The following is a 12,432-nucleotide window of genomic DNA, read 5'->3' on the forward strand; positions in this document are numbered from 1 at the left end:
AATAGCTCAGGGACGGAAGCATTTTACTTTAAATTGGGATAAAACTGGAATGTCTCTATTCTCCACTTAACCAAATCTTATAATTCCTTTAAACTACATTCTTTCCACGTTATACATAAAGACTAGAGTGATCTCTCCCATTCACGATAATCCCTCACAGAATTTACTGTCAGTTTCAACTGTCATCTATATCATATGCTAACCAGACTATTAGTTTCATTTTCAAGTGAATGTGTTTGTCACTCCAGTACCCATGATTGAATCCTAAAAGTTTTTGCCTGATAAACCCAATGCCTCCAGCTCACTATTACCTTCTGCCAAATTCCTCTGATTCCATGGGCCACCTGTCAGGACATCTTCCTTGGCACTTCATGCAGACTACCCACTTGGCTGGACTCCTTCCGTCTGTATGGACAAACTCACTGTGTTAAGTCTGTCTACTATTTGGAGATCTGTTGCCAGGACTGCTAATAAACATAATGTGGTCCCCCTCCGTGATTCTCCCTAAACAGTCTGTCTCCCCACTGTACTAGCAGTAATGAGGGAATGGAAAAATGGTGAGAGTAAATAAAGTTGAGATTTAACCCCTTAAGCACATACCATGAAGAGAGTAGGCATTTATGGTTAATCCAGGTATTACCTAAGTGATAAGCCCTTTATTCCATGTCACCACTTGGGACCCTATAACAGAAGCCAGCACCATTGTGTTTTCAAATAGTATTTTTCCTTAAGTAAGGAAAAATGAAGATGTTAAACACATGTAAGGAGGAGCTTAAAATACTTTGAAGAAGTTATATAAAATATTCCCAAAGCTCAAGGAGATGTTAAATCTAGTGGACAAATATTTAAACAAATCTTTCTTTCTAAGTAGCCTGTAAACGTAACTAGTTGGAATAACTTATCTTGAAAATATATTCTCACTTGTTAAAACATCATGGCTATTTAATCAACATAGGTTTATGCTTGTTGCTCTGCCACATGTTCTGAAATGACTGAATCCACTTTCCACAACTGTGACCTCAAAGGAAATGCTCTACGAAAGTCAAGTCAATGGAGTTTTAAAATAAAGTCTACCAAGAGTCACAATGTCTATTTTTAAAGTAGTCATCCTACTTCTGAAAGCCATGCACAAAACAGAAAACAAACACACTTTAAATCTGTTACACAGTGAAATGTTTGTGGAATGCAATTTTCATGATGATTTTTTCAGTGCATTAAGACCGGGACCTATCATGGGGAGGGGGGAGTGGGGAGGGATTGCATTGGGAGTTATACCTGATGTAAAAGACGAGTTCATGGGTGCTGACGAGTTGATGGGTGCAGCACACCAACATGGCACAAGTATACATATGTAACAAACCTGCACGTTATGCACATGTACCCTAGAACTTAAAGTATAATAATAAAAAAAAAATAAAAAAAAAAAAAGAATTGCTTTTCAGGAAATATCACTTCTCTCCAAGTGCCTTTTGACTATACCAAAGAGTGCTTTTTAACACCTAACTGCAATTCATTCAGATTTTTATTTAGATAGTTAATTACTGTAAGATCATACTTCAGTGAAAATGACCAAATATAATATTATTGATAGTTCATTCTCCTGCTGTTGGTATTTCACCTCTTGAAAAATCACATTATTTGGTGCATGTGAAATAATGTTACATTAATTTCTTTGTTCTTTCACAAAGCAAAATATTTATGGTAAAACTGCAATGCACTAACCATGCTGTGGGAATGAAAAAACTGATAAAACATTTCCTCTCCTCAAGGAGCTTCCACATTACAGGAGGTATGTGTATACACAGGTAACAAGCAGGTACTTAGATAAATTATAAGAGGGAGAAGTGTTGAAAGACACCAATAGTGTGAGGATCCAAAACTTGATCTTTGAAACTTTCTTATTCTTTTTAATAGTCTCTCCTCTATTCAGCTTCTGTTATGAACTTGATGCACATAAATCTAAGATATTACACAGACACACACACACACACACAACCACATCTGCACATAAATATCTATGCATATAGGCACACATATATTTGTATGTATTGATATAGAAATATGAGTAGATTTCTGCTAGGTCTATCACCTGCTTTCCATTTTTTTCTTTTTCTTTTTAAAATAATTTCTGATTTTATTATAGATTCAGGGGGTCCAAGTGCAGGATTGTTACATGGGTATATTATGTGATGCTAAGAATTGGGGTATGGATGACCATGTTGCCCAGTAGAAAGCATAGTACCTGATGGGTAGTTTTTCAGTTCATTCCCCTCTCCCCTTCTGCCCTCTCCAGTAGTCCCCAGTGTCTGTAGTTCCCATTTTTATGTTCACCTGTACTCAATGTTTAGCTCTCATTTATAGATGAGAACATGTGGTATTCGGTTTTCTGTTCCTCTGTTAATTCACTTAGGATGATGGCCTCCAGATGAATCCATGTTGCTGCAAAGGACATCATTTCATTCTTTTTCATGGCTGTATAGTATGCCATGGTGTATAGGTACCACATTTTCTTTACCTGATCTACTGCTGATGGGCACCTAGGCTGGATGAACATATGTGTGCATGTGTCTTTTTGGTAGAACAACTTCTTTTCCTTTGGGTATATACTCAGTAATGGGATTGCTGGGTTGAATGGTAGTTCTGTTTAAGCTCTTTGAGAGATCTCCAAACTGCTTTCCACAGTGGCCGAACAATTTACATTCCCACCATTAGTGCATAAGCATTCCCTTTTCTCTGCAGTCCTGCCAGTGTCTGTTATTCTTTTTAATCTTTTTTATAATAGGTCAGACTGACAGGTGTGAGATGGTATGTCACCACAGTTTTGATTTGCATTTATCTGATGATTAGTGATGATGAGTATTTTTTCATATGCTTGTTGGCTGCTTGTCTTTTTTCTTTCTTTTTTTTTTTTGAGAGATGTCTGTTCATGTTCTTTTGCCCAATTTTAGATGGGATTATCTGTTTTTTGCTTGTTGAGTTGTTCAAGTGTCTTTTAAATTCTGGATGTTAGACCTCTGTTGGATGCATAGTTTGCAGATATTTTCTCCAATACTGTGGGTTGTCTTTTTACTCTCCTATTTCTTTTTCTGTACAAAAGCTCTTTTGTTTAATTAGGTCTCACTTGTCAATTTCTTTGTTGAAATTGCTTTTGGGGACTTATAAATTCGTTGCCAAAGCAAATGTTGAGAAGGAAGAGTCTTTTCTCATGGTTATCACTGCCCTAGGCCCATGGCAAGTACTGCCTGGCTACTGCTGATGTTCACACAAGATCCAATGGCTGTTTAGTCAGCTTATGGTAAATGCTGCCAGGTCTGGCTCTCTCCTTTCAGGAATGGGCCCCCATCTGGCCCAGGATGAGTCCAGACATGCCATTTAGGAGCCAAGGCCTGGAGTCAGGGACCTCAGGAGCCAACTCTGTGCTCTGCCCCACGGTGGCTGAGCTGGTACCCAACCTGCAAGACAAAGTCCCCTTTACTCTTCACTGTGCTTTCCTCAAGTAGAAGGAATATCTCACCATGGCCACCACAGGTGGGGATGTTTGGGTTTCACCTGAAACCAGCATGGCCCTGGATGTCACCCAAGGCTGCCTGGTTACTCCTTATGTTCATTTAAGGCCCAAGGGCCCTTTAGACAGTGGGTGATGAATCCTGCCAGGATTGAGTCCTTCCCTTCAAGTCAGTGGGTTTCCTTCTGGCCCAGAAATGTTGTCCAGAGGCAAAACCTGAAATGGAGGCCTCAGGACTCTGCCTGGTGCCCTAGTCTACTGTGGTAAGCTAGTATCCAAGTTGTAAGACAAAGTGCTCTTTACTCTCTCCTCTCCTCTCCTGAAGCAGAGGAAAGGAGTCTGTCCTGGAGCTGTAAGCTGTACTGCTAGAGATTGAAGGTGGAGTGGTTCAAGCATTCCCTTGGCCACCCTGGCTGGTGTCTCACTAGGTTGCATGACACAAAGTCCACTGCCTCCAAGCTCAGCATAGCACAAGGACTAGCCAAGAAATTCCAAGTCCTTATGGCCTAGACTGCCTTTCAAATTTATATGGGATCCCAAAGCACTTTAGCCTGCAGTTGGGAAGCTACCAGAAATTCCCCTCTGGCTAGGGCTGGTCTAAATGCTCTCTATGTGTACCAGCTGAATTTTGCCCTGTGTTGCATTCTGCTATGACAGGCAGCACTAAGTTCCAATGCAAAGTCCCACAGTCACTGTGCTCTCTCTCCCCTAAGCACATAGATTCTCTCTGTGCCACGTGGCCACTGCTGGGGGATGGGGGAAGAGAGGTATCAGCAATTCAAGACTGTCTCTCCTACCCTCTTCAGTGCCTCTTTCCTTAATATAATGTTAAAACCAAGTACTGTGATCATTCATCTGATTTTTGGTTCTTATGGAGGTGCTTTCTTATATGGATTGTTGTTAAATTTCATGCTCCTATGGGGGGACAATCACTGGAAGGTTCTATTTGGATATTTTCCTCCATTTGTCCCACTTTTTTCCTTTGTTTACAAACATATTTTAACTCTTCTTTTAAAAATTGTGTAAATTTATGGGGTACAAGTTTAATTTTCATACACAGATAGATTGTGTAGTGGTGAAGTCGGCACTTTTAGGGTATCCATTACCCAAATCTTTTCCTTAACCTAGCAAAGATAGTAGGTGGGTGGCGTATGCCACAAATCAAATGCTTATGCAAAGAAATAAAGGGATATATATATATATAAATCAAATGACATAATTACAAATACTTAATAGAAACTGAGATAAGGTTTTCCTTAGAAGACAGTTTTCTCTACAATTTATTTCTTGTGTCCTGTATGTAGCATGTATGAGTCACATTACATTTTGCTGGTATCTGTTTATGCCCTAGTTCTAGTGAGTTTACTAAAACCACAGAAAAAATGTGATACAATAATAAAGGCAGAAAAATCCTATGTAGTAACTATCTATAAAAATTGATGATTTACTTTCTCTAAAAGTATTCAGAACTGGCCTGCTAATTTTATTAAAAATATTTTTTAAAAACTTCAGAAAACATCCTGGCTAACATGGTGAAACCCCATCTCTACTAAAAAAAATACAAAAAACTAGCCAGGCAAGGTGTCGGGCGCCTGTAATCCCAGCTACTCCGGAGGCTGAGGCAGGAGAATGACGTGAACCCGGGAGGCGGAGCTTGCAGTGAGCCGAGATCGCGCCACTGCACTCCAGCCTGGGTGACAGAGAGAGACTCTGTCTCAAAAAAAAAATAAAAAAAAAAAAAAAAAAAAAAAAAATTCAGAAAAGTAGCACCAAATTATAATGGTTTCTTTTTTAAAAAATTACAATGCCAACCAGGCACAGTGGCTCACGCCTGTAATCCCAGCACTTTGGGAGACCAAGGTGGGCGGATCAGCTGAGGTTGGGAGTTTGAGACCAGCCTGACCAACATGGAGAAACCCCATCTCTACTAAAAAAAAAAAAAATACAAAATTAGCCAGGTGTGGTGGTGCATGCCTGTAATCCCAGCTACTGAGGCAGGAGAATCGCTTGAACCCAGGAGGCGGAGGTTGCAGTGAGCTGAGATCGTGCCATTGCACTCCAGCCTGGGCAACAAGAGTGAAACTCTGTCTCAAGAAGAAAAAAAATAAAATTAAATTAAAAAAAAAATATATATATATATAAAATACCTTTCTATAGTATAAGTGGAATTTTCCTACCAATAGAAAACCTAAGATCGATTGCTTTCAAATCATTTAAATAATTATAATAAGGACAGGTGTTTTAGTGACACTAATTTTACTTCTTTATTTTTCTTTCATCTGAAATATGTAAATATGGGATGAATTAGAACACAGCTTAGTTGGTTGTGAACTTGTTAGGATATTTGCCTTATCTGTTTTCAAATGTCTTGAGTACATATGCTTTCTGGGGCTCTATTTCGTTAAATTAACTCTCTTACCACATGTACTAGTTTCTATAACTTCTACATGATGCTCACAAAGAGGGATACAGTTTGCAGAAGACTCAGTGCTGAGCTGTCACTTCTTTATCCTCATCAAGCAGTTATTACTCTGGGCCTAATCCTGCCAGTGTAAGGAACTTTGCTTGGGAAGCACCAGGGATATGAAGAGTTATAAGGAAAAAGTGACATGTTGATTTGCAGTTTAGGTAAAAAGTGCTACCGGAGTTCTGAAGAGGATGTGATCACGTGGCTTTAATGAAGAGAGAGTTGAAATGGTCTCCAATGGTAGGATCTAAATGAGCAGAACAGAAAAGGCACAATTTGTAGAGGAACAAGAGACTTCTGACACTGGGGAATAAGTGTTCTGTGGGCAAGTGCCCAGCAGCAAATACTTTGATCTGGGTGGAACCAGAGCATAGAAGACATGGGAGAAGACAGATTCAGGGCCAGATCATGGAAGGCACTCAGAGAGCTCCCAGAGGCTGGACTCCTCTTGAACAATGAGAAGTCATGGACAATATCTAGGGCTGAGAAGTGTACAACATGATATTTCCAACTGGAAGGTTATAAAGAAGAGCTGCATAGGGCATACGGTACAAAGGGACGTGGACGTGTGATGGCAGAAGTCCATAGGAGATTACTTTACAATAGTATAGAAGGGAGTCAAGACTGGAATGGTGGCAAGGAAATGAGAAAGAAGAATGGTATCAAAGGCATAGAGAAAGATAAATCAGTAGGCCTGGCTAGCTGACTTAGTGTTATGGGAGAGAGAAAAGAAGAAGTTAAGAGACCTAAATTTGGGGGCTAATTTTTTACTCATCTTTATATTAGAAACCTATTAATTTGGAGTTTATAGCCCAACCTCTCTCCCCTTTTCTTTCAGATGAACTCATCGCCATAGCCTCCCACGCTGAGTCCGTGAGTTCCTGCAACTCCTTCCTAGGAAATCCAGAATCAGGCCTGACAGCTAGAGAAAGGGTGGTTGCACTCTGAGGTGCTGGCAGTAGCCATTTTCTTCCATTTCAACGAGAAACCTGGAAAGACTGCTTTACAATAAGAGAAAAAAAAGAGAAGGCAGAAATAAAAAAGTTAAGAGACAAAAAATAAAGGCTAAGTCTGGATTCCCTGTTACACCCTGGTCTCTGCTTTCATGTGTTCCTAGAGGCAACTACATCCCTCCTCTTGAATTGGGTAGGATATCCCTAAAATGCAGCAATACCTTCCTCCTTTGATTAAATTAGCTTGGCAGGGTTACTGCTACTTGCAGCCAAAATGGTCCAAACTTAAATATTCCTCAGCATAAACTCTTCATCGTCGGTCAGTTGGTGCTCTACTCTCTGAACACTTCAGCACGTTACTGACATTTTACATTGTTATGATATTTTTTCATCTAGAATATCTTTCCCTTCCCCTTTGCTGACTCTGCCTATGTAAATCCTGACTATCCTTTCTTTCTTCCATCTGTCTTTATTAAGCAGTTTTTGAATGAATCCATAACATCTGTAAATTACAGTGTTATATTTTCCCACTTGAAGTCCTTGATTTTAGTGAACTTATTGGAAGAATACTTAAAACTTATACAAATAGAGTAGAAGCATGAGGATGGTAATGGACAATCAAAGAATTTATGCTCTCAAATCTATGAATGTAAGCAAATTCAATTAGACAATAGTCTACTTGGCTACTAATACCATTGACTTTAAGATCTGTTCAGAGAGGTATCAGTAGGCCATTTTGGCCAATGTGGACATTTTATATGAGGAATTATATTAGTTAGGAAATAGAAGAATAGCTTTTTATAAGTAATGCATGATACATTATTGCGTAAGTGCTAAAAATTCAATTCTGTAGATATCCATGGAACGTCCTACAGCTTAGTGAGAGACAGATCTAGAACCTGCCAATGCTGTCCGACTCAAAGTCAGATTGGAAAGCTTTTTCCATTGCTATTTCACGAAATAAGAAACTTATCAATTTTCAAATGCGACAAAAATATTCCGTTTTATCTCTTCAAATAATTTTTTTAAAAGATAGTGTATTTTAAAACATTAGCTATTAAAATAGTCATATACTCAAAGAACCATCTTGAACCTAACGCCCAAGATATATTATTTAACAAATTTAAAAAAATCAATCAATAAACTGCTATTCTCTTTTGAGACAACACTGAATATCTCTCATAAAAGCTTCTTTTTGCCTTTAGAAATGAGAAAATCAATCTGCTATCCTGTGAAATCTCACATAAATTCAGAATACAATGGAGTATTCCTTCAGTAATCATAGTCTTTAGACTGGTGACTTACAATGCCTCAGGAGGGAAAAAAAATTGCCTGATGAAAGCAATAAGAAAATGTCTAACAAATGGATGGATATTTAATGAGCAAGATAAAATGCCAAGAAATAGCAAGTGTCTCTTTCTGTCCTGAACATTCAAAAGAATATTCCTAAAACCCCAAACGGTCACACCAGATTACATGAGTAACACTGGTTAGTGTGATGCTATTGTATGAAAAATCTGTTGCTAAGCAGGGCAAAAATATGGTTTACATGAAAATGGAATGATCTCTGGTGAATACTGAAAGAAAGTAACAATTTCCATAACCAGAAAAAGAATTTTTACATCACTCCATTTCAACTGCTATAAAACCCCGAGTTGCTTTGACAATTGCTTTTCCCTGCTTTGCTGCTTTTATATCATCCTCATGTCTGCAGCTTTCCATTTACTATATGACAGGGTTTTTGGTTTTTGTTTCTGAGTGTGTTTTTTCCCCCTAAAGCCTAGGCAGAAAATACCAACGTGGTATATGGTTTCTAGGGGCCCACCTTGCAATGTTCATAAAATACATTTTTGGTGCCCCTCTTATAAAAGTCCAATTGGTTTTCCTCCCAGTACAACAGCTGAAAATATAAACAGAGAAGGCTCCATTAATAGTAATTGTAAATGCTGTACTTATTTAGATTTATGGAGCCTGCTGCCATATCCTGTTTGTTATACTGGGAACAGAGCATGCAGCGGCTTCGGTGAGGGGAGGGAAACACGCTTACCTGCATCACAATAAGGAGGTCAAAGACCAAGATAAAAGAAGCAAGGAATGCTCTGGAAACTTCATCACTGGGCAAAAATCCCCGATTCAGCTTGTCCCAGCTGATCCAGTCCGTTGTAATCACAAGTACAACCACAGACGTCAGAGTAAAAAGAACTGTCCTGTAAAGAACAAGACACTCATTAAAGAACATAAGGCATAAAATATAGATACTAGAGAGTGCATGTTATCTGTGTTGTATTAAATGTCTGCCCCTTGGTAAGTACCTACCCTAAGGTATACAAGCCAAAAGGAAGATAAAAAAGGTTGGCCGGGCATGGTGGCTCATGCCTGTAGTCCCAGCACTTTGGGAGCCCAAGGCGGGCGGATCACCTGAGGTCAGGAGCTCGAGACCAGCCTGGCCAACATGGTGAAGCCCTGTCTCTACTAAAAATACAAAAAAAAAAAAAAAAAAATAGCCAAATGGAGTGGTGTGCGCCTGTAGTCCCAGCTACTTGGGAGGCTGAGGCTGGAGAATCGCTTGAACCTGGGAGGTGGAGGTTGTAGTGAGCCCAGATTGCACCACTGTGCTCCAGTCTGGGTGACAGAGAGAGATTCCATCTCAAAAAAAAAAAAAAAAAAAATTAAATGCCTTCTTTGAAAAGCAATTAGGAAAAGTTATAATAGCATCTCTTTCAAGATTTTCCCTAAAGAACATTAAGATAATAATTATGGAACAAATAATTAACAACAATTTTAAAAATGACTTTGGTTAGTGCAGTAAGTGTCCCAAGAAAACACTGTGTGTAGCTCTTAGTAAACCTGTACATTGTTTACCAAGCATAGTGGACATGCAATGTAAGAAGATAAGGCAGACAGTGAATGGGTGAGGAAATCTTTGGATTCCATTATCCTTCTACAAAAGGGAGGGATATTTACACCAGACTCATCACCATCTCCAAGACTTGATAAGCTCCATACAGGGACCACCTCTAAAAGCCAATAATGTAGCTTGTTCTCATAGGACACATATCATCCATGGCTTGTGGTCCAGTGACCTCTCTCCATGTCAGAGCACCTACTCCCTGCTATAAGATACTAGGAGCCTGACATTTTCTCTTATCTATCTTTTTAGCCCCCATAAAATCTTGCATAAGTATACACAGATGGAGTTCAATGAGGCTTAGTTGAAAATAAAGCATTTTTAGAAAATTACTCAAATTAGTCTTTAATGCTGACTTTTAAAGTAGATCTGAAATGTGTGTGATGAAAATTTAATCTGCCAGAGAATTGTCCATAATGTAGTCAAGCCTGTGCTTTTCAGGGCTACATTGATGGCTAGATATTATTTGAAATTAACTTAATCAGATAAAAATGCAAGAAAGAAAAAGGAAATAAAGGAAAACAGAAGAAAAAACATCGAGGTGAAATAACATTGTAGAACACATACCCATTTTGGCAATTAACAAAAGTGTTTTTGCCCTCTAATGTCTTATAATAATTAAAATTCATTAAAAAATATGAATCTTCATAGAATTCTCTTCTCAATTGTACATAGTATAAACCCCTAAACCAAAAATTTGGTTTTCCTTTTCATAATTTCTTATTTGAAGCAAGTTATACTTTGTTTTTTTTTTTTTTTTTTTTTTTTATTTTTTATTATTTTTTTTTATTATACTTTAAGTTCTAGGGTACATGTGCATAACGTGTAGGTTTGTTACATATGTATACTTATGCCATGTTGGTTAAGAAGTCAGGAAACAACAGGTGTTGGAGAGGATGTGGAGAAATAGGAACACTTTTACACTGTTGGTGGGATTGTAAACTAGTTCAACCATTATGGAAAACAGTATGGCAATTCCTCAAGGATCTAGAACTAGATGTACCATATGACCCAGCCATCCCACTACTGGGTATATACCCAAAGGATTATAAATTAGTCTACTACAAAGACACATGTACACGTATGTTTATTGCGGCACTATTCACAATAGCAAAGACTTGGAATCAACCCAAATGTCCATCTGTGACAGACTGGATTAAGAAAATGTGGCACATATACACCATGGAATACTATGCAGCCATAAAAAAGGATGAGTTTGCGTCCTTTGTAGGGACATGGATGCAGCTGGAAACCATCATTCTTAGCAAACTATCACAAGAAGAGAAAACCAAACACCGCATGTTCTCACTCATAGGTGGGAACTGAACAATGAGATCACTTGGACTCGGGAAGGGAACATCACACACTGGGGTCTATCATGGGGAGGGGGGAGGGGGGAGGAGGGAGGGATTGCATTGGGGAGTTATACATGATATAAATGATGAATTGATGGGTGCTGACGAGTTGATGGGTGCAGCAAGTTATACTTTGATACAATGGATATAAAGAAATGTTTCTTATATTTTTTCTCCTCATGAATGGAAAGATACATTATTTTTTAAAATTTTAGAAAATAAACATTCCTATTAAAACTCATTATTTTATTAAAATTGCAAACTTTCAAAAGAATTTGACTCATGACCTCTAAAATAAAAAGTACAGACTGTCTCCTGCTATGGTATAGAGTAACTCTGACCACAGAAATTCAAAGGAATTAAATAAGTATGGGAGAAGTTCTAACTAATTATTATAACTCAATAGATAGAAATTGCAACTATTATATAATAAGAATAGTGGGACTTAAGCAAAATTTTCTCCAGGTTAAGTCTATGTGTTTTTGATTTTGTTTTCTTGAGCTTGAGAAACCTCAAACAACTCTGAATGAAATCACCACAATTTCTCTTTTCAAGAAGGAATATAACAACCTCAATGAAGAATAAATATTGATTATTATTCAAAGTTTTTTGGGTAACAAGGATATTTTCTCATCATTCTTGGTTTTTCAAGTGCATTTCCCACAAGGATGCTATAAATATAAACACTTTAGAGGATGCACTCATATGGCTGTATAGGTTGGTAAATAGTTGGGGCCCCAATTTTCTCATGTCCCACTGTCTGCCTCCCCAGCCTCCTTCACAGAGCGTCTCACCTCCCTGTTGTCCAGCACTGCCTGGTTAACCTCTGGTGAAACAAGGGTACTCTAGTACCTCACTCTAGTTCTATGGCCAGTATGTAATCTATTGTTCAGAGCCTGTGTGATATTTTTAATATCATTACTGCATTTTCACCTGGAACTTCCTTTAGTAAAGACAGTTGATCAAGAAGAATACTCTAATGTTACTTCATAGGTCTAAAAATGTAAACTGATACTGTAAAATTAAATATTTATTCACATTTTTAGGTGTGAAAGTCTAGAAGTTTGGAATAAGTGTCTGCTGAGCAATTGAAACCTCATCTATTACAATATTTATAAAGGAACTATTCTAGGAGTCAGCAAGATAGCAGACTAGGAGATCCTTACTCATATCCTCCAACAGAACAATAATTTGGCAGCTATTTATGGACAAAAGTGCCTTTTTCTAGCTTTAGGATTTAGATA

General features: G+C 38.2%; 1 protein-coding gene across 1 annotated transcript in view; it reads right to left on the reverse strand.

Annotated features, from left to right (window-relative positions):
* The window catches only part of TMEM117 (transmembrane protein 117), a 580,634-nt gene that overhangs the window by 88,839 nt on the left and 479,363 nt on the right, over nt 1–12,432 (reverse strand). Inside the window, exon 6 of the mRNA XM_030939932.1 lies at nt 8,973–9,132. Within this exon, the coding sequence (XP_030795792.1) occupies nt 8,973–9,132 (160 nt within the window). The remainder of the gene's footprint in view (nt 1–8,972; nt 9,133–12,432) is intronic.

The sequence above is a fragment of the Rhinopithecus roxellana genome, chromosome 10 (genome assembly GCF_007565055.1).
Source record: "Rhinopithecus roxellana isolate Shanxi Qingling chromosome 10, ASM756505v1, whole genome shotgun sequence".
Classification (NCBI taxonomy): domain Eukaryota; kingdom Metazoa; phylum Chordata; class Mammalia; order Primates; family Cercopithecidae; genus Rhinopithecus; species Rhinopithecus roxellana.